Genomic DNA, 23,155 nt, shown 5'->3' with positions numbered 1-23,155 from the left:
AGAGAAACTAGAGGAGGCTCTTGCTGCAGTCTTGCAGTGAGAGTGAGCAGTATGTCACTGAGGTAGATGTTACCAGCAGTGAGGATTCATCTGAAAACCAGGAGGGATCAGGGGAGGAACTCCTGCCAGGCACAGAGGGGTCCTTGGAGCCCTTGGAGGTCCTTGGAGGAGGACGAGGATGAAGAGGTGGTGGAGGAGGAGGAGGAAGAAGAGGGTGAAGAGGCAATGGAGGATGACACTTCTCCATGGAGACCCAGAAATGGGAAACTCCTGTGGTCTCCCACACATAAAGAGTCTCTGCCATTCTTTCCCCTCCTATCTTGACTGCACGGCCGACGTACTACGCACTTGCCAGAATCAGCAGCACTGAGACTGCATTTGACCTTTTTTTCTCTGAGGACATCCTGCAGCTAATTCTGCACTTCACCAACGTGCAGGGAGGAGGTCAGTAAATGAATGGATAGATTTGATTGAGGAGGAGCTGCAGGCCTACCTGGGGCTGCTGATATTAGCAGGCATGTTCAGGTCACAGCATGAGTCAACCAATGAGACAATGGGACAATGAGAAGGGATGTGCAATTTTTGTTGCAACAATGTCCCAGAAGAGATTTTTGCAGATCAGCCGTGTGGTTCGATGACAGACTGTCCCGGCCAGACCGCTGCACGAGAGACAAGCTGGCCCTGATCAAGGACCTGTGGAGCAGATATGGAGCACCCGCCTCCCTGAGCTGTTTAACCCAGGGAGGGACATATGCACTGATGAACAGCTGGTCCCTTTTAGGGGCCGCTGTTCATTCAGACAGTATATGCCCTCCAAACCTGCAAAGTATGGGTTGAAGATTTGGACTTTCTGTGACGTGCAGACCACGTATGCTTGGAGGCTCCAAGTGTATACAGGAAAGCCTGCCTCAACACCTAGAGAGCAGAACCAAGGGATGCAGGTGGTACTTCAACTCACTGATGAGCTTGAGGGCCACACAGTCACCACCAACATTTTTTTTTTACATCTTTTCCTCTCGCTGATGAGTTACAGAAGAGGAGGATGGCCCTGGTGGGGACACTTAGGTCCAATAAACCTGAGTTCCCCCTGCAGCTGCTCAACATCAGACACAGAGAGGTGCTTTACTCTGTGTTTGCATTCATCCGCAACAGGACTGCTGTTTCTTATGTCCTGAAGAAAGGCAAGAATGTTCTTGTCTTGAAGTCAAGACAAGAATGTTCTTGTCTTGAAGTCAAGACATCGGGAGCCACAAGTCCAGGAATCTGGAAAACGAAAACCTCAGATCATCCTGGATTACAACAGATGCAAAGGGGCTTTGGACCACCTAGACCAAAAATAATAATGCATCAAAATCAGTGTTGTTATCAATTATGGACCTAGTTAAGGCTCAAATGAGCTCATCCTAAATATTCCACTTTGCACTTTATTTTTGGACAATATTCATATTTTGTGTTTTTCTCATTGATAAAATCAGGTGTTTTATGACAAAAAGGGCATAAAAATATGAAAAAAAAATTAAAAATATAAAAAACTTTATATCTATGGTTAGGTCTGAAGTTGTTGAAAAGATCTGATGCGGTAAAAGTGAAAAAAAATATTTATATATGACATTTTTATTACAATTTAATGAGGGACCATTTTGGGTCCCAAGGTTAAAACTTGTAAGTTTGCTGAAAAAACTGTCATTGCTCCAAAAATAATAATGCATCAAAATCAATGTTGTTATCAATCATGGACCTAGTTAAGGCTCGAACAACCTCACCCTAAATATTCTACTTTGCACTTTATTTTTGGAAAATATTCATATTTTTTGTTTTTCTCATTGATAAAATCACGTGTTTTATGACAAAAAGGGCATTAAAACATAAAAAAAATATAAAAAACTTTATGTCTATGGTTAGGTCTGAAGTTGTTGAAAAGATCTGATGCGGTGAAAGTGAAAAAAAATATTAATATTTGACATTTTTATGACCATTTATTGAGGGACCATTTTGGGTCCCAAGGTTAAAACTTGTCAGTTTGTTGAATAAACTCTCATTACTCCAAAAATAATAATGCATCAAAATCAATGTTGTTATCAATTATTGACCTAGTCAAGGCTCTAATAACCTCATACTAAATATTCCACTTTGAACCTTGTTTTTGGAAAATATTGATATTTTGTGTTTTTCTCATTGATAAAAATCAGGTGTTTTATGACAAAAAGGGCATAAAAACATAAAAAAACATTTAAAAATATAAAAAACTTTATATCTATGGTTAGGTCTGAAGTTGTTGAAAAGATCTGATGCGGTGAAAGTGAAAAAAAATATTAATATTTGACATTTTTATTACAATTTAATGAGGGACCATTTTGGGTCCCGAGGTTAAAACTTGTTAGTTTGTTGAATAAACTCTCATTACTCCAAAAATAATAATGCATCAAAAGCTATGTTGTTATCAATTATTGACCTAGTCAAGGCTCTAATAACCTCATACTAAATATTCCACTTTGAACCTTATTTTTGGAAATATTCAAATTTTGTGTTTTTCTTATTGAGAAAACTCTGATGTTTTTATGATAAAAAGGGCATAAAAACAAAGAAAAACCTAACAAAATCATAAAAACATTATATCTATGGTTAGATCTGAAGTTGTTGAAGAGATTTGATGTGGTAAAAGTGAAAAAAAAATTTTTATATATGACATTTTTAGTACACTTTTATGAGGGACCATTTTGGGTCCCAAGGTTAAAACTTGTATGTTCATTTTAAAGGTGCCTCAAGGGTTAAGTTTCCTACGGACGACAACGTAAGGAAACGGTGGATCGATTTTGTCAAGAGGGGCTACTCTGGAGAGTTAAAAATCACCACCAACACCGTCTCTGCAGTGTCCACTTTACCCCCGATAGTTACGGCAACTGTCACCAGGTAAAGTCTGGATATCTGAAGAGTCCGTTGACGCTGGTCAGTGGGGCCAAACCGACCCTCTCCGTCCCCGGCTTGCATCCTCCCGTCCCGCCGACAGCACATGCTCTCATCTCCGCTGCCGGCATTATGTGCCCGCCTATGACCGTCCCACCAACAACAGGTGCTCTCATCCCCGCCACCAGCCAGACTTTAGATTCTCTGCCCGGGGCCGACCCTTGGTCAAGCATTTGTGTGTGTGTGTTTTGCAATAACTCAAAATAATGACTGTATTTCCAGCTTCAAAAGGCGCATCTCTCTCCTCCCTCCATGTTGTTTGTGCCGCTGCGTGGTTTTACATGTGAGTGAGTGTCCTCGTGCTGAAAACGTGACTTCTCGCGCACGTGACGTCACTCCCCAAGGCGCAAGAAGAAAGCAAAAAATATATATTTTTACTAAGAAAATGACAAAAATAATAGTAACGCACAATGATTTGAATCCGATTAGTGGTAGCGTAAGTGCAACATGGAGCTTGAACGTTCGTTATAACAGCCCACGTATTAAAAAAATGTCGGGTTTAAATCGGGCTCGGGCTCATAATTACAGTTAATGTGTCAGGCCGGGCCAGCTCAGACACAACGTGCACGGGCTCGACTCAGGTCAGGCTTGATTTTTCTCTCCAAGTCATTGGATGAGATGTATGTATGGAAGTTAAATCCTGTCATTAATCAAGAGCATAGATTTTCAGTTTGAGAGCATGGTTTCATTCCTTTTCAGTGACACAGCTCCTTCGCGTGCTCAGATTTTTTCTCCTCATGCTCACATTTTGTGCTTGCATTTAAATTTCTTCTGCTTTCTTTCAAAATGTCTGCTTAAAGTTAAGAATCACATGCCTGTGTTAACATTTCTCCTTCTTGCAAACAAAAATTTCGCTCGCATTCAAATGTGCCCTCTGTGCGCTCAGATCTAAAGTGCACACACTCAGAACACACACCTGCTCACAGGTCAAGTTCTGCTCTCGGATCTCTCCTCTGCTCACGGATTTTTCTTGTGTATCATCACTGTCAACCAATAGAAGGCCGGCTACTGTTGACCAATCAGATTATACCCGCTTCTTTGCGGATGCGTTCGCTGTACTTCAAGGAGCGTCACATACGGGCGGGCACTGTTTCTACCGGGTTTATCTACTTCCATCCTCCAGGCTGTTAAATGTGGTGGTTCCCTTTATTTTATGACGACTTTTGGAATAAAATATCAGTTAATCAATACACGAGCGCCCGTGCTTTTCATTACAATAGCTACATACATCAACATAAAGTAGAACAATAGCGGCTCTACTTTCGCCATATTAGCCAACCTTAGAGTAGCAGAAGTACAAGGTGCTATTGCTTGATGAAAGTTTTCTAGTTTTCTGCAGTGATAATTTTGGGTATACTTCTGTTTTAAAATCTGTTCCAGGACTCTTGTGTTCTACCTGTAACTTGTATTATACTCTTTTCTCTGTATTATTTAGCCAAAGTCATAGTTTGATATAGTACTTGCCTTTGTTACCTCCAATGTCACCTCAGAGTGTAATGTTATGTAAATTAAAATGTACATATTCTGCATCATTTGGATAATTGTGTTCATAAATATCCTGCAATTTATTTTTATAGATTCAGCGTCTAAAACATCTAAATTGACTCAAAATTAATCAAAACCAGGAGTTGAAATATGGTTTAAACTGCCATTTTGAATTTTGAAAATGTTGGATATTCCTGTCGGCATCAAATGTTGATACTTCATGGAGAGCACTTTGATCTATGCCACCCTCACAGAAGAAGCACTTGTGAATATCCAGTCGTTGCATTTCATCATTTCATCGGCTTTCCCCCTCCAGATTCAACAGCAGTACGTCTAGCTATGTACTGTCACACACAAATAGGATTTAATGTGATGTGATGCAGCCTAACATAAAACCAATGGCCAAACTATGAACTCAGTAGATGGCTAAATGAATGACCTAAAGTTGAATTAAAAAATAAAAGAGAAAACCAAGATCTCTTAACATTTGAGTAATTTTTGCTGCCTTTTTTTTTTAATAATTCCACCTATATTATACAGGACTTTTGAGGTTTTTTGGGGTCTAAGATGTCTTGGTACTCTATTTTACACTTATAATTTGGAAGATCTACTGGCCTGAGCACAAATTAACAAAAGGAAGCTTATTCAGCGGTCTTAAATGGCCATTACCATGAAAGTTTTACTCGAGAGGAAAGTTTTTCTTGGATATTGTTTTGTGAGTGATTTGACACTAAATTTCAATATTTCAGTTGGGCTCCTAGGCTGAAATCATTCAGGAGGTCCTAAAGAAGCTTCATGTAAAATTTGGTGCTTTTATCACCTCGGTAACGGTATTATGTAATTTGTGCACTACCCCACTGGACTAATATGCATCGGAAGAAATGTGGCGACACTTAATAGATTTACTTAATTACAGACCCGTGGCCCATCAACAGTGTCGCGCAGCGTAGTGTTTCGAACGTTGTGTAATCAACTACAGCGGTATATTAAAAATTCATATCATAACGAAAATATACACCGGTGTTTGGTGTGAACCGGTATACCGCCCAGCACTAGGCCCTATTAACTTGTATATACAGTATAACTGATTAAGTAGTAACCTACTTCAGTAATAGTGCTAATAATTACATAATGTACAGTGAGATGTAAAAACTGAGGACTTTTGATTTTTAGTGTTGGTTCTTTTTCAATCTTGTACATTTAAATTATTTTTGTCTGTCATCTAAATAATGTTCGCAACAAATGTGTACAAACTAAGTGTCATCATAATTAACTGCATATCTATGAAAAACATTTTCTATATTTTTTTCTGCTTTCATTTAAAATTCAGGTTGGAACTTCAGGTTAAACTGTATCAAATTTGCTTAACCAGCAAATGTCGACAACAAGGTATTGCAAAACAGTGAACAAACCTTTACACAATATACTGTATGTGAAATGTAGTATAACAGCATGTATTGTATAGTAAGTGCAATACATACCTGTGATCTTGATGTGTTGATAGATTCCCTATGCACCTAGAAAGAAATACATAGCTTTAAGTCATTTGGATGAATTAATATGTTAAGCACAAACTCAGAAGAGAGGATATCTGAAAATCAACTCAAATAAGCAATAACAGTTCACACTTGCTTTTGTGCAGTGAGGTCCATTATTACTTGGATGGTAATCATAACATTTGTTTTTTGTTCCTCTGGCTTTGGAAAGGGATAAAAATAAAAGCTGTATTTATGTCTGCCTGTCATAGACTGTCACACGATCATCACCTATTCATTTGCACAACAAGATCATTTGTAATATAATTTTCATAACTGTGACCAGAATTTTCCATGCCAATAAATATCCATGCTAAATAAATTAGCACTATGCATTGACTATGCAAATAGGAGGGCAAGTAGGTAAGTGCAAAAAGTGTCATTAGTTACAGTGCTCTACTACTTGATTCCATAAACTTGTATTCCGGTGTACAGCAGTACTTGACCTTTAAGAGAATCATAATAGCAAAAACACAGACACCCTGACACACAAAATACCAGTTTATGCATCATCACTCAACAGTTCCCTACTTCACATTCACCCCAGGCAGAAAGCAATCGAAACAGTATCAAGCATTAAGAAAAAAAAATATGGGGGGGGGGGGGGGGGGGGGGGTTCACATAACATGTAGGTGTTATGTATGGTACAGTGTACAGCTTTGAATGTTTAGCATTAGTGTAATGTGTTGTCACCACGACCTACAACCAACAGTTTGAAAACACGATCGACACAGAATAAATGGAGGGCTTAACTTATTGCGGTGTTGACCGGGGAACTTGACCGTGTTGGCTGATGTAAAGTGTTTAAAAACGTATAGGAGCCACCGCTGCCCCCCACCACCGCTACAACCACCACCACTGCTAGCACCGCTACCACCACTCTGAAAAGTAGTAAAGCCAGTCAATGTACCGCTTTTGACGGTTACTCAAGTATAAAGTGACACTCGAGCACAGCATACCCGATAACACGAAGTGTGTAACTACTCACCTCTCAGAACAACGTGTGTTTGCAGGGCTGTAAACTAGCGGTCGCCACTCGCCAAATGTGACTAAAATATTCCCCTGGCGACTTAATTTTGGAGGGATACATGCCACGGGGCAGGTAAATGTTTGTCCCGATGGTCGTGCTCTTGCAATAAATTATGCATGATATAGCAAAACATTGTTGTAGCTGTAAAGTGATAAATTATGACCAGTGTTGGGAAGATTACTTTGGAAATGTAGTTGGTTACAATTACAAGTTACCCTGTTGAAAATGTAATAGTAGTGTAACTATTTCAATTACTTTCTCAAAGTAATGTAACTAATTACATTTGATTACATTATGATTACTTTTCTTAATTTTGAATGAAATCTCTCAACTGCTAACCATTTTCACATTTTAAGACCTATAGTGTGATAAACCTTTCAGTTCAAAGGTTTAACCATATGAGTCTGACCTTAGGCCTGTACTGCGAAGGAGGCTCACTTCCTCACTAAATAGAGCGACAACGGGCTGATTTCAGACAAGAGGAGCAGGTTGTTTTAATGGAGAGAGTATGAGCAATACAAAAAAGCCTGATCACAGCCTGAAGCAACAGGTTTGCTGCAAATATGACAAGAGGAGGCTGATTTTAATTTCTGACAGCTCTACATTGAGCTGCTTTTAAATATGAAGCTTTAGAGCAACAACAACTGTTGTTTTAAACTGTGTTAAATATTGTTTTCATATATTTCACTGATCGCAATTATAAAATGCCAGTGTGTGTTTTATTGAAAGCTAGGGGGGGTGCGTATGAAAATAGGTTACAGTGGGTTTTTTAGGTGCTGTAACTACAAGCAAATCTCATGTTGTCTCTGTACAAAGACCTTTTTAAATGTGAGAAAACACAGTACACCTACTCAAGATTTGCGTTTGGGCAACACATAACAGGCGAAACAATTAATTTATTCATGGCCACATTAAGTTAAATTATCTGTTCTGCTGCGAGCGCACAACTTCTTTCAGTGGTGACTGACTGTATATAAAAGTAAATAGGCTAGTTATTATGAAAATAACTAAAAACGAACATGAATCCAGGGGGGCGAAAAACTATTTGATAAATCCGAGCTTTTGCTGTGATTTTTCAAATGTAACTTAAGTTGTAATCATTGAAATTTCCAAAAGCAACTGTAATTTAATTACATATTTTCTCCCAGTAATGTAACGGATTACAATTACGTACATTTTGTAATTAAATTACGTAACGTCGTTAAATGTAATTCGTTACTCCCCAACACTGATTATGACGGTAGCGAACGTTACTGCTAAACCGGCTATTTGTTGTGTGTCGCACTGAAGTAGCTCCCCCGACGTCACCACTGTAGAAAATAGTTCCCCTCAGAAGCAACGTAGCGTGCGCGTCACTGCTTTTTAAAAGTTTGGCGCAGTCAGGGGCGTCCCACCCGTGGGCAGTGGCGCTGCGAGAGTCTGCTGGGGCCCTAGGCAAAAAAAAAAAACCCGCGGCCCTTAAACCAGCATTCATCACCATTATTTTATAAATAATCTGACATCAAAACATTTTTATGAAATCTCAACATTTTATTTCACTAGAATTTTCAAAACATACATATAAATAACAATGTTGGTGTGTCTTCCTCCGGCTCATGATAGGCAGGCGGTGGGGTGGCCGCTATCCCACTGGAGGTGGACGTTGACGGAACTGATATGACAAAAAAAACCCAACAAAAAACAAAAAAGCAGGGTAGATATTGTGATAAAGAATCTTTAGAGGGCATGGCATAAAGAAAGGTTAACAATTAAAGTGGAATTCTGTACTTACAGTTTTCATTATCAGCATTTGGAGGAGGCTCTTCATCCTTCTCTTTTGCTCCTGTCAAAAACTTAAATAATGATCCTGAGGAGAGATAACAAAGTGATATAGTATATGATCCTTGTTATAGGAGCATTTTAATAAAGTCAATTAAAAATGATTTCATATTATAGAATTAGTTATAGTTTTAGTATAGTATTCGTAGCTAGGGTTGCAATGGTGTGAGATGTTCACAGTACAATAAGGTTAACCCTCTCAGAAAGAAATCACGGTATATGGTATTACACAATTTTTATTATCATTATTATCGAGGAGCATATCTCTGCAGACCCGGAGGCTGCAGAGATATACTATTGTTATTATCAGTTACAATGACCCTTTAAGGAATGAAAACATAAGGGTTTTTTTCGTTAAACACACAAAATATGTCCTGATAGACAACTTGAAACCATTTTTCTCTGTCTGGTTACATTTTTAATTTGATAAAACTAATACGGTAGAATTCAATACCATAGATAAGCAAATGTATGTGCGGTACAAGTTCACATTTCTGCTTGCTACCTAGCTTAGCTAGGTTTAGCTAGCAAGTAAATCAGAAAGTTCGTTAGCTAACTAGCATTAACTGACATGTTGGAACAGGCTGACAAAGTCGAGCTCGGTAACGGCCGCTGGCGCTGGTCATTCACTGTCCGCCATCGGACATGGACGCGGTCACGGCCAGCGGACAGTCGGCTGGCCGTGACCGCGTCCATGTCCGCTAACGTTAGCTAGGTAGTAAACGAATAAACGCCATTAACATTTAGTCTAACGCTACTTTGGCTGAAGTTACCAGCATTCAGTTATTTAACGTTACTGACACTTAATCGTCATTATCTGCTCCACACTTACCACTGTCTTGCTTTCTTTTTTCTTCTTTTTTCTTCTTTCTCCTTGTTTCTCTCTCTAGAAGGAGATAACTCCTCTTCATCTTTCTTCGTGGACGCCAACTTCGATTACTGACGTTAATGTCAACGTACGCGTGTCATCCAAATTAAACGGGGGTGACGTGGGGCTCCTTTAGGGAGGTTTCCTACTGACATGTCATTGTAAATCGTGTTTTGGGAATGGATTGGGGGCCCCAGTCAACAACCATAGACTGTATTATTTATCATTGTATATATATTGTTGTGGAGTACAGCTTGTCAGACTTCGGGGCCCCGTAAATTACGGCCTGAGCCCGGGCGGCTACAACGTGAGACATTGTTGTGGGGTACAGTTTGTCAGACCTCGGGGGCCCCCTATCGGCCGGGGGCCCCAAGCAGTTGCCTGCCTTGCCTGTTCACAAGCTGCGCCTCTGCCCCTGGGGGATGTGTGTGTTTTAACACCCACACTTTTCCCGGTGAGAGGGTTCAACACCCACACTTTTTCTGCAGTTTTTCTGCAGTTTTGCACAAACACCTTACTGCGGTTATCTGTCTATAATAACCACATCCTGACATGTAACTGAGATTTTTGATAATCTAAGTACTAATAATAACAATCATGACAAAAAATTAACAAAGACTGCAGATCATGATAAGAAGCTGTAACTGGCAGTGAGCAGCTCTCTTTTCTGTCAGCAGTGAAGTGATGTACTCCATGACAGAACATTCTAGAATATGATAATGTATAAAATAACATTTAATGGTAAAAAAAAAAAAGTACAGTTGCAGTAGACTTCTATTATAAATATTATATTATAATCAAACTAATCAAGACAGATGTCACATTTACATGTCAGGGTGTGGTTATTATAGACACAGATTTAATATTTAAGTGTCATTTATCATCACCCCCTGACCCAAAATTGTTTTAAAAAAAGACCACCACCACATCCATCCCCCGCACTTTTGAAAAGCTTGCTACACCTCTGGGCGCAGTGACTGTGATTCGAGCACAGCAATGACGACACCTCTAACTCATGAGCTGAGGGAAGTTGTACTTAAGTTGTGCATAATTTCTTAATGACTTCCTTCAGTATGATAATCAAGTGGCTTAATATGAGAACAGTTGTCACGTCACAAAACATGTAAAACCATGGGTCTATCAAATCCAGTGTAAATGTTATTATGGTACAGTCACCACTGACAAGTCTATTACAGAGCCTGATAGTTAATTAATGAGTGTTTCCTTTGTCAAAGTTTTGCACTGTTCAAGTTTTCAATTTGCAATGTTATGAAATGTAATTAATAATGTTAAAATGTATTTCTAAATAATATGAAACCAGCTATCATATATCATGTCTAAAAACTGAATTTTATGGATTTTTATCATATCTTCATTTTTTTGAAATTCAATGAGAGATTCACTGCAATATCACAGCAACAGATTTGACAGATAATTAATCTACTGTTAGTGTATCATGAACATTCAGCAAGAGGAAGTGACATCACTGGGAGCAGGTCACATGCTTTTTATTTGAAGACTTTGGAGATATTTTTTGCAGTTTTATAACAGAGGTAACAGAGTTGACCAAAACATAGAGACAAACACAGAATGTGTTTTTTATCACTGAAATTAACTATAATACAAAACATAGATATTTTGTGTAATTCATTGTATAACTGTGAATAGATTAAGCACAAAAAAACTGAAAATTACTCTTAATTATTTCATGTTAATTCAAGTTGAAAGTATGAATCAGGAGCCGAAGACAGACAGTCACGGGTGGGTTCATATTCATTTACTTAATATTTTATGTATAAATAGTGCTTAAAATCAACATAATAATATACCAAACTGCACATAGTCTTTTTTTTTCATGTAAAGGTTACTAGTATTTATTTTGTAAATATTAATTTAGCCCAGTCACACTTTTTAGAGTGTATCCTGTATTGTCGTTGCCTTTCTGCTGTTGAAAACTTCATCTGAAACAGAAATTATCCAATTTCCTTAACCTGTAATGTTCACCATAAATGTTCCCTTTACAGTAAAATGACCCAAAATCCATAATAAATGTAAAATAATGCAAAATACTTAAATGTGATTGAGAACATTTGGCTCTGTTACTCATTGTCAACTCTGTTATTGTTCAGTTCTTTAAACCATTAACAGAGTTGACAGAGTTGACTGTAACAGAGTTGACTGCAACAGAGTTGACGTTTTCCACCATTATGTATAAATAGTGCTTAAAATACACATTTAGCATTACTTTTAGTAGGAGTTTAAAATAATTATTATAATTATTAAAATCTGATTCAATAAAGTCTTTTTTCTTTTCAAATAACAAAAGGTTTGTTGGGCAGACGGCAAATGTATCTCCAATTCTAGAACGACCCATATACATAGACGCCTCATTGAGCGGGTTGGCCCGCTGCTGCGATACGTCAACGTCGCTGCCATATTGGAGGAGGCAGATCCGCCCCTTGATCTAATACAAGTAAATGGAGTGAGCTTTATTAAGCTCCTTCTACAAAGTGCTATAAGTTAATGCCTCTCATTTACACATTCACATACGTACGGATATATTCAGGAAACGGTGAGGAACCAAAAACAACGTCTGTAACGTTCTCTGAGGATTATAAACATTAACTACTCCTTATATACAGGTTGGCACCAAACCACAGGATGGATTTTGTAATGTTTTTATGAGTGTTTACAGCTCCTGATGTATGTAACGCTGTTACTGTGATGATACATGTTAAATATTGAATCCTTCCATAATAACCAGACTTTGACATGTAAATGAGATATCTGTGTGAATAAAAAGCACAAATGTCGTTTTTATAAATGCAGTGATTTTTGATGATCTAAGTACTAGTAATAGCAATCATGGCGACAAAAAATTAACAAAGTCTGCAAATCAAGATAAGAAACTGCCACAGCAGTGAGCCTGCTTCCTTTTTTTCAGCAGAATAGAGATATACTCCATGAAAGAACATTATAACATATTATATTGTATACAATAACATTTAATTATGGTAAAGTAGGCTACTATTATAAATATGCACCATATATAGTTTTAATTATTATTATTATTAGTAGTAGTAGTAGGCCTAGTAGTAGTAGTAGTAGTACTATTTTTCTGCATATTCTTGACTTTGAATGGGAGCATCTGTAACGCTGCAGTTTCTCGTCGGGCATCAATGAAGTATTTCTGATTCTGATTCATATATTATGAAGTCAGTTATTTAAACTTAAATTTAATGAAACAAGTTGACAGTATGGTAGAAAGATGTCACATTTACATGTCAGGATCTGGTTATTATAGACAGATTAAATATTTAACTGTCATGTATCATCACAGTAACAGCGTTACATACATTGGCAGCTATAAACACTCGTAAAGATATTATATAAATACATATTGTGGTTTGGTGCGAACCTGTACACTGAACATATAAGGAGTAGTTAATGTTTATAATCATCAGAGAACGTTACAGACGTTGTTTTTGGTTCGTATCTGTTTCCTGAATATATCCGTACATGTGTAAATGTGTAAATGAGAGGCATTAACTTATGGCACTTTGTAGAAGGAGCTTTATAAAGTTCACTTCATTGACTTGTATTAGTTCACGGGGCTGAGCTGCCTGCCTGCGTACAGTCCAGCGCTCAATGAGGCGTCTATGTATACAGGTGAAACTCGAAAAATTAGAATATTGTGCAAAAGTTCATTTATTATTCAACTTAAAAGGTAAAACTAATATATTATATAGACTCATTACATTCAAAGTAAGATATTTCAAGCCTTTATTTGTTATAATTTTGATGATTATGGCTTACAGCTTATGAAAACCCCAAATTCAAAATCTCAGAAAATTAGAATATTGTGAAAAGGTTCAATATTATAGGCTCAAAGTGTCACACTCTAATCAGCTAATTAATCCAGAACACCTGCAAAGGGTTCCTGAGCCTTTAAATGGTCTCTTAGTCTGGTTCAGTAGAATTCACAATCATGGGGAAGACTGCTGACCTGACAGTTGTGCAGAAAACCATCATTGACACCCTCCACAAGCAGGGAAAGCCTCAAAAGGTAATTGCAAAAGAAGTTGGATGTTCTCAAAGTGCTGTATCAAAGCACATTAATAGAAAGTTAAGTGGAAGGGAAAAGTGTGGAAGAAAAAGGTGCACAAGCAGCAGGGATGACCACAGCCTGGAGAGGATTGTCAGGAAAAGGCCATTTAAAAGTGTGGGGGAGCTTCACAAGGAGTGGACTGAAGCTGGAGCTACTGCATCAAGAGCCACCACACACAGACGGATCCTGGACATGGGCTTCAAATGTCGTATTCCTCTTGTCAAGCCGCTCCTGAACAACAAACAACGTCAGAAGTGTCCTACCTGGGCTAAAGAAAAAAAGAACTGGTCTGTGCTCAGTGGTCCAAAGTCCTCTTTTCTGATGAGAGCAAATTTTGCATCTCATTTGGAAACTAAGGTCCCAGAGTCTGGAGGAAGAGTGGAGAGGCACACAATCCACGATACTTGAAGTCCAGTGTGAAGTTTCCACAGTCTGTATTGATTTGGGGAGCCATGTCATCTGCTGGTTTTGGTCCACTGTGCTTTATTAACTCCAGAGTCAACACAGCCGTCTACCAGGACATTTTAGAGCACTTCATGCTTCCTTCAGCAGACGAGCTTTATGGAGATGCTGACTTCATTTTCCAGCATGACTTGGCACCTGCCCACACTGCCAAAAGTACCAAAACCTGGTTCAATGACCATGGGATTGCTGTGCTTGTTTGGCAAGCAAACTCGCCTGACCGCAACCCCATGGAGAATCTATGGGGCATTGCCAAGAGAAAGATGAGAGACATGAGACCAAACAATGCAGAAGAGCTGAAGGCCGCTATTGAAGCATCCTGGTCTTCCATAACACCTCATCAGTGCCACAGGCTGATAGCATCCATGCCACGCCGCATTGAGGCAGTAATTCATGCGAAAGGGGCCCAAACCAAGTATTGTGTACATGTGCATGACTATAATTTTCTGAGGGCTGACGTTTCTATATTTACATTTTTTATTTTTATTTATTGATTTCATGAAATGTTCAAATTTTCTGAGATTTTGAATTTGGGGTTTTCATAAACTGTAAGCCGTAATCATCAAAATTATAACAAATAAGGGCTTGAAAAATCTCACTTTGAATGTAATGAGTCTATATAATATATTAGTTTCACCTTTTAAGTTGAATTACTGAAATAAATGAACTTTTGCACGATATTCTAATTTTTCGAGTTTCACCTGTATATGTCTATGGTGCGACCCACAGCCGGGGAGTTTTAAAACCAGGAAACAACTGACCACAGCAGTCAGTCCATCACTTCGACGTTCTATCCACGGACGTCAAGATGAGCAACTGGACAGCCGCTGAAATCCAGGAGATGCTAGCGTCTCCTCGGTCTCTGTAGCTGTCTTCATTGTCCGCTTGTTGTTGTAGCGGCAAGTTACTACCGGTTGCCACTTTCAAATTAAAAGCCCCCCGCTAAGAACCCAGTTCTGAACTCCAATGGGTGCAATGTAAAGCTCTTATTTTGAAGACAAATTCGTTGTCTTTCTGACAGAGAATGCAACGTACTTTACGTTCAGCCTCCAGTCAGTCCCCTCACCTCAGCATCATCCACACAAAATGTTCACAGTTCACTGATAATCTCTGGTACACGTCCATGTCCCTGGACTGATGACAAGCCAACTATGTTCGTCTGGTGACAGGTAGACTAATGCTTTTGCCTTTTACAGCCTATTATCTATTTATATTTGTATGAATAGTCTATAATAATAGTCCTGAAAAAGCCTCTTGGATGAGAGGTGAAAAGTCTTTCAGTTGCCTACAATAGAGCACTTAGAAACACTACACATGATATTATTAGATTCTTAGTGCTGATGCATTAATGTATACTGTATAATGTACAATAATCAGTGGTGGAACATGACTAAGTAGTTTTACATATTGAATAAAAAAATATATTTTAGTAATTAACTGGAACATTTTGCTGCTTTTTTTCCCCCTAAGGGGTTGCGGGGCTTACTGGGGCCAAATCTAGTTTACTCAATGGGCGAAGGCCAAGGTACACCCAGGATGAGTCATCAGGACCCTTACTGATGGCAGAGGCTAACTGCACATCAGGAGAAATTTTGGGGTTCAGTATCTTGCTCAAGGATACTTCGTCATGTAGCTCAGTCCTGCCCAAGGGGAGCCGGGATTTGAACCAGCAACCTTCCGATCACTAGTCCACCAGCTGTACCCACTGAGCTACAGCCGCCCCTATGTTGGCTTTGTTAGCTTTCAAAAATATGACTTGATGCTTTGTCATAAATTAAACTACCTGACTGGGCAAGTAGAGATGAAAATAAACTACTACTAGAAATACAAATCACGGATCAACTACAAGGTTTAATGCCTTTCCTAATTGTTTTAATCTATTTTTAACTATTTTTAGGTTTGTCTAACATAACAAATATTGTAAAAGTCAGCATTTTTCCCTATTTTCAGAATTTTTACAAACCAGTCGAATCATAATAAAATAATCAAAATATAAATCCATAATGAAAATAATTATTAGTTTCTGTCCTATATAAAATACTTCAGACTAGATCAACATTTCCCAACTACAACAGTAAAAACTAACATTTTCAAAATAGTACTTACATACTATAACTTCAGTAATGTTTTTAGTGCAGGACTTTTACTTGTAACAGAGTATTTTCACAGTGTGGTATGTCCACTTTTATTTACGTACAGGATCTGAATACTTCCTCAACCACTGTCAGGCTGTAAACACTATTTTACTGCTGTAACTGTTCACTGGAAACACTTTGAAATACTTGATATGCAGTCTAGTCCTGCTTCTTCCAACCAATGCCAAGATAAATCTGACAGGCTATTAAAACCTGTCAAAATGGTGGACTGTGATACACAGATCAGCTCAGAGGCACCTCTAAGATACTACTACTGCCCAACTTCTCTATGCCAAAAAGAATCAGGACAACCTACCCCCAGGCGCTAATTGTGTGTCACTTTAAAAACAATGACTTTTTCCTTCATCTGGTTACAAATGCAAAAATCCCATCAAGATTTTATAAGCAATTCATGGACAGGTTATAGAAACACAACAACAACATGGAAACTTTTATAGTGTCATTTTGGATGTCTCATGATAAAGTAAGCTCAGTGCTCAGTGTGCCCAAATAACTTGCTAGTATGGTTTGGTATCTTATCGTCCAAAATACACTAACAAATTAAGTCAGGAGGTGAGTTAAGTTTTGTTTTACTGAACCCAAAGGTTGTTATAGTAATAAATCACAAGCAAGACAATAGGAGTAAATAAAAATAGCTGCAGACTAATATAGTGTTTAATATTTGAGTGGTGAGCTAGAATGACAGTGATCAGATATTCCTGTTGTTTTCTTTCTACCTGATTAAAAATCAGAAACAAGAAGCAGTCCTATGATCAGTGTACGTGTTTGTAGTGGTGTATTTGTGTGTTTATCCCTCCTGGTATCTCTGTGCTGCAGGTGGGTACGGCACGTTACATGGCCCCGGAGGTGCTGGAGGCCCGTCTGAATCTGGAGAACATCGAGTCCTTTAAACAGACTGACATTTACTCCATGGCCCTCGTGCTTTGGGAAATGACGTCGAGATGTGAGGCTATTGGAGGTCAGTGGACGCACACATACCACAAACACATGTATTCTAACAACATGTATATCATGGCTGTCTTGAATTTCAGCTTTCACATACTACACAAAAAATGTAAAAGTATTATGGGAATTCAGAAGATGTGACCACATCTGCTGGGTCAAAAATATACATACCATAAATTGAAAGACCAATTTTGGTTATGTAGAAAATTGTGTGAATCAAATGTACTCAATAGCATGGCCTCTTGACTTTCTTCTGAGTTAATATGAGCTTGTGACTTTTCTGGGCTTATTTGACACACACATTAGACATAACATGCTGTTGACTTAGAGAAAGTCTAAGGAGCTCAGCATTGATCTGAAAGAACACATTATTGATTTGAACAAGTCAGGAAAGCCATTTCAAAACAGTTCCAGGTCCCAATATCAACTGTATATACAACTGTCTGTAATTATAAAGTGCATGGCACAGTTGTGTCACTGCCACAACTAGAAAACACAGACCATCACCTGCTGCTGAGAGAAAACTGGTCAGGATGGTCAAGAGTCAACCAAAAAGCAAGCCTGTAATGAATTAGAAGCTGCTGGAAGACAGGTGTCAGTGTCCACAGTCAAGTGTGTCTTGCATTGCTGAGAGGCTGCCGCAGGAAGAAGCTTAAGCTTTTAGCTTGCTTAAAGTTCAACTGAAGTTTGCAGTTTAAAGTAAAAACTTTATGATAATAGTTCTGTGGTCAGATGAAAAACAAATTGAGTAGATTGGCCACAAGAAAAAAAAAGTGAGGCCTTTAACCCCATCAACAGCATACCCACTATAAAGCATGGTGGTGTGCTGTGGTGCTGTTTTGCTGCCAGTGTACTGGAGTTCTAAAGAAAGTGAATGGGACAATGAAGAGGGTGTGTATTGTCCAATTTTGTAAAACCTGAAATCACCAGCCAGAACAGAGCCAGCCCTGACCGATTTGGTGCCAAGATTTTAAGTGGTGCTCCTTGGATCTTAGACAACTGCCACTGCACAGCAATCATGTTCATACACTAACACAGAAACAGCATTGATTCACATTTTTATTTTTCATTCTTAAAATAAAACACACACAAAATAAAAACAATATAAAGTACCATAGAAAAACAAAATATATAAATGCAATATAAATAAGGTGCAACACAAAAAATATAATGTCAAAGAAATTTGTGAGAACATATTCTGCTCTTACCTTATCAGTTAAAACAGATGGCCTTTTGGTAGGTGCCTGATGCTGTATCGCTGAGCTGTGCTGACACAGTGGGGACAGCAGCAGCTGATGGTGCATCCCTGGGCACTTCTGAGGTGGAAGGGACAGGGGCACTTGCTGCTGCATCACTGGAAGGTGCTGAGATGCAGTCTGCAAGTATTTGCAAGCGTGGGAACAAAGTATTTCACAGGTCTGATGTGTTTTTAGTTTTTGGACTTTTTCACTAACCTTTGCTTTTAACGAGATATTGGATAATTTCAACATTTACTGAAAAGAAACTTTTTATAGGGTTAGTTTATAGGGGAAAAAACACTATTTAGTGCACAATGTGTTGCAGTTTAAAAGCTTGTTACATTATCCACTTTTAATTTTTAAAATGAACTAGTAACTTAAATTGTCATATAAATGTAGTGGAGAAGAAAGTGCAATCTTTGCCTCTGTGTGGTGGAGTGAAGGTATAAAGTAGCATAAAAAGAAAATACCTCTAAATTGTACTATAGTTCATTACTTAAGTCAGTGTAGCTTTGTTACTTTCCACCACTGATTATAACCTATAAACATTCTAAACACAAACAGCAAGAGTACTTACACCTATCATTCATGCACAAAACATTGATTCAGTGAGCACATGATGCATGCCTTCTTCTTAGACTTATCATGAAAGTGCAAAGGCTCGAAACTTAATTACAAACAAACACATAAATGTTTGACCAATAGTTAAAATTAAGGCAACAAAGTGACAGTTTATATAACTGAATAGATTTGAATCACTAGAACTTTGATTGAGAACTATTGATTAACTACAGTTAAACAAAAAACATTTTGAAATAAAAGCAACAGTTCTGTTGTGTTTACTTATAATATGGTGACTTATATGGCACAAAAATATTAAGTAATTCCAAAGCAATATCCCAAGTAACAGTAATTTAGAATTACTAGATATCTGGAAAAAATTGATTTATTTTTACTGAATATCTGAAAAAAGATGATTTTTGAGTCTCATTCCCAACTCACCAATACAGGACGCTTTGGGATGGCAGCCGACCTGTCCTACATCCAGAGTGTCATTATTTGAGGAGTTGGGAATGAGACTCAAACATCAGCTTTTCTTACAGATAGCACCTTTAATTGTACTGAAAAACATTGTTTAAATTCAAGCTTTAATGAATATCACAGGATTTGAAATCTATTCAATAAAATTTAAAAGTTTTAGAAATAATAGTATTAAAATATTAGTAGTCAAAAATAGTACAAGTTCAACCTTTCTGATTTCTTTTTCTTACCTCATTTGTGGCACCCCTAGGTATGGACAGTGCCCCTGGCATTTGCAATTGGGTATTCCAACATGACAATAATCCCAAACATACTGTGCATCAAAAGTGGTAAAGGGCTAGCTCTTACAGGGGGGGGTTTCTTAGGACCCAAATGCAGACACCGGAGACAGAAAGTGAGTAAGTAAGGATTTATTGGTACAAACTAGTGCTCTCCAGAGGGTAATGTGGCGGAGAAGACCAGGTTTGGACCAGGCAGGCAGACAGGCAAGGCAAGGCAAGCAAAGGCAAGCAGTGTTGACTGGAGCTGGCGTGGAGGAACTCAGGAGAGTATGCAAGCAGGAAGCAGAGCAGAATGGCACTAGAGATTTGGGATGTTTGGGACATAATAATCTAGCACCAAAGTGGTGAAGAGAACAGGTAGATAAAGCCAGAGGGTGATGAGTTGATCCGATACAGTTGTGCCACTCTGCTGCTGCTGCCACACCAACAGGCACACACAGGTAAGGAGCAGGTGAGGGAGAAAGGCAAAATACAGAAAGACAACCAGGCTGCCAAAGTAACCTTGTGGCAATAGGTAAATCAGGCTAGAATTTAAGTTTTGGAATGGCCTTCCCAAAGTCTTGACTTGAAACTCATTGAGGACATGTGAACTGTGCAAACAAGTTCATGCTAAGAAGCCAATAAATGTACAACCGATTCTGTCAAGAGGTTAACGGTGGAGCCAGAACCACATCGATGGCTATAAAAATCACCTAATTGAGATTAAAGTAACCAAGGGACACTTAACCAGACATTAGGAGTACTGTATGTATATTTTTGACCAAGCAAATTTGGTATATGCAAACTTTTGACTACAACAGTATATGGGTCTTAAGCAGCTAGTGATCCATGTGTCAACTGTTAACTCTGGTGCTGGATTGGATGGAAGGTAGAATAATAATAAACTAGAAGAACAACAAGAAAAAGAGCGAGAAGATGAGAACAGTGTAAACGCCTTCAGCATCTAATAGATAGTTAACCGATGTACAAACTACTGATGTAATGTTTCAACCTTGGATTTTAGGAGGGTTTTGAGGTAAAAGTGAAGTCATGAAGTCAAATAAGTCACATTTTCAGAGAGATAACAGACTGGTTTGGACTTTTATGTCGTCTTCAGCTTCCACAAGAGTGGTGTGGTACAATGACGTTGCGATGGTATAACTATTAACCACAGCCCATTCTTGGTCTGAGAAAGAATGTTAACCTTTTGACAGAAACACTGGCTGGAGTGGGACTTTTACATTCAGTATGCTCAGCAGCATTTAGTAACCTGCCTCCACCATGTTTACAAAAGCTGCTGTGGTACATGTTCAGTGACATAAGGTCAAGGGCACGATTAATCTGCATTTTTTTTCTGTAATTAATTATTGAAATTAACACATTATTTTGACAGCCCAGCACAGTTATAGCTACTCTACCCTCCACTTTCGCGGTTGTCTGCATATTAAACTGGCAACTATCCTTAAGACAGCTATGCACAGCTAAAGCCTGATTTATGCTTCTGCGTCGCGGCGACGGCGTAGCCTCCAAAAAATCCTGACTACGCGTCACGTCGACGCATCGAGACGCGAACGGCAACGACTGTGATTGGTCCACTCAGAACGTGATTTCCGGCAGTTGCTTTTCCGGTCAACAGTATAACAACACCGCCACCGCATTTGTTGTTCAATATCCACGAGCTCTATCTCCAAAAACACCCACTCCATCTCAGTTGCCATTGTTTACTGTCTGACCGGAAGAAAACAAAGGAATCCGATATGAACCCCCCGAAACCAAACAAAGACACAGCCACACCCCCCTAGCCGCTTGGTGGAACAACGCGTCCCCTCGACGCAGAACTACAAATGCTCAATGACGGCGTAGGGTCGACGACGTAGCTACACCGTCGCCGCGACGCAGAAGCATAAACCAGGCTTAAGAAACTAAATGAAAAACAGAGAAAACTGTGGATTTTTTTCTCCCAAAAATAACATGACAGAGTCAGATATTATCAAATAACAGCTTTATAAAAAATTTGGAATCTCACTTATTTCTACGTTGCTACAACCCTGATCACATCATAGACATTCGACCCATTGTTCATTTAAAATATGCAGCTTTAAATAAATATTCCCAAATGCACTTCAATGCTTTAGGGAATTAATCCGTCTCTTTAAAACAAATGCAGTGCAAATACAAAGTTCACACTTGAGTTACCTTCAGTGTGAACTTAACTCAAATCTCAAAAATGTTGGTTTGGGGTTTTATTTTGTTGACCAAATGAAAATAAGATATTTGAATGTGCGTACATTTTCTGTTTGCAGCATTATGTATTATATATTAACAATAAGGCTGAACCTTGATTTTCCATGCATCCTAATAATCACTTAGTACATGTATTTTATTGGGCACACTGTACTGCAATCTGAGATTCCCTATACACCTTATACCTATATATGAACAACGTGTACGTTACCCGCTTCTGTGTGTCTGTGACCTATATATTGCAGACATGAGGTCTGGGTAACTATTTCCTGTTACGTAGTTATAGGGGATTTATGTGTCAACAGGGACCCTACTGCCCGATGGTCGTGTCTGTCGGACTGCACCTCGACCTCGGCTTCAGGTCTGCAGCAGGAATTTGAGGAATGTCTGATATGTGAGGGAGACAATCTGAGCTCTGCTGTTGCCCTTCTTTGGGCAGGAAATCAGGGAGAGCAGGAGTGGATAGTGGATATTGTACCTGTTCCAGCTGACTGTGTGTGTGTGTGTGTGTGTGTGTGTGTGTGTTTGTGCACACATTATTCACACTCCTATTCTTCTGAAGCTTAAATGGCCTCAGAAGAATAGGAAGATCAAAGTGAGGACATTTTTAACCCTCAGCAGCTGTGAGATTTGCATTAGAGTAGCATTTTTCTGTATTCATGCTCCTCACTCATTACTGTCTGTCTGGGTGCTACATACATTTGTATTTCTTTATTCACTGACATGCCTCTTTCATTACCCACATAGTTAAATCGAATTGAACTCCAGGGGTAATGACAATACATATTCTGACAAAACATTTTATAACTTTTAACTTGTTGAAAACTGTGGCCCACTACAAAGGTAATCTATGTTCACAACAAAGTTTTTCTCCTGTCTCCTCTGTTTTAGCCTCAGCAGACAAGTACATTTTACATTCCTTTCATTCCCGGTGCATTTGACAGAGGCGGCCATTTATGCCAACCACGTAATATTATATGATTACTAGCATGTAGTTATGA

General features: G+C 38.7%; 1 protein-coding gene and 1 long non-coding RNA gene across 3 annotated transcripts in view; one reads left to right on the top strand and one right to left on the bottom strand.

Annotated features, from left to right (window-relative positions):
• Positions 1–23,155, top strand: part of LOC115566634 (TGF-beta receptor type-2-like) — a 93,068-nt gene that overhangs the window by 55,270 nt on the left and 14,643 nt on the right. For both annotated transcript variants that reach the window (XM_030392517.1, XM_030392516.1), the window contains one exon: positions 17,243–17,384. In XM_030392517.1, coding sequence (XP_030248377.1) covers positions 17,243–17,384 — 142 coding nt within the window. The remainder of the gene's footprint in view (positions 1–17,242; positions 17,385–23,155) is intronic.
• Positions 8,586–10,110, bottom strand: LOC115566637 (uncharacterized). Its single transcript, XR_003981059.1, has 3 exons — positions 9,665–10,110; positions 8,786–8,860; positions 8,586–8,665 (listed from the first exon to the last, which is right to left on the bottom strand). It is a non-coding gene; the product is annotated as an uncharacterized LOC115566637 (long non-coding RNA).

Source organism: Sparus aurata, chromosome 17, assembly GCF_900880675.1.
Source record: "Sparus aurata chromosome 17, fSpaAur1.1, whole genome shotgun sequence".
NCBI classification, from domain to species: domain Eukaryota; kingdom Metazoa; phylum Chordata; class Actinopteri; order Spariformes; family Sparidae; genus Sparus; species Sparus aurata.
Note: the sequence above shows the minus strand (reverse complement) of the source record. Positions and strands in the feature narration are given on the sequence as shown.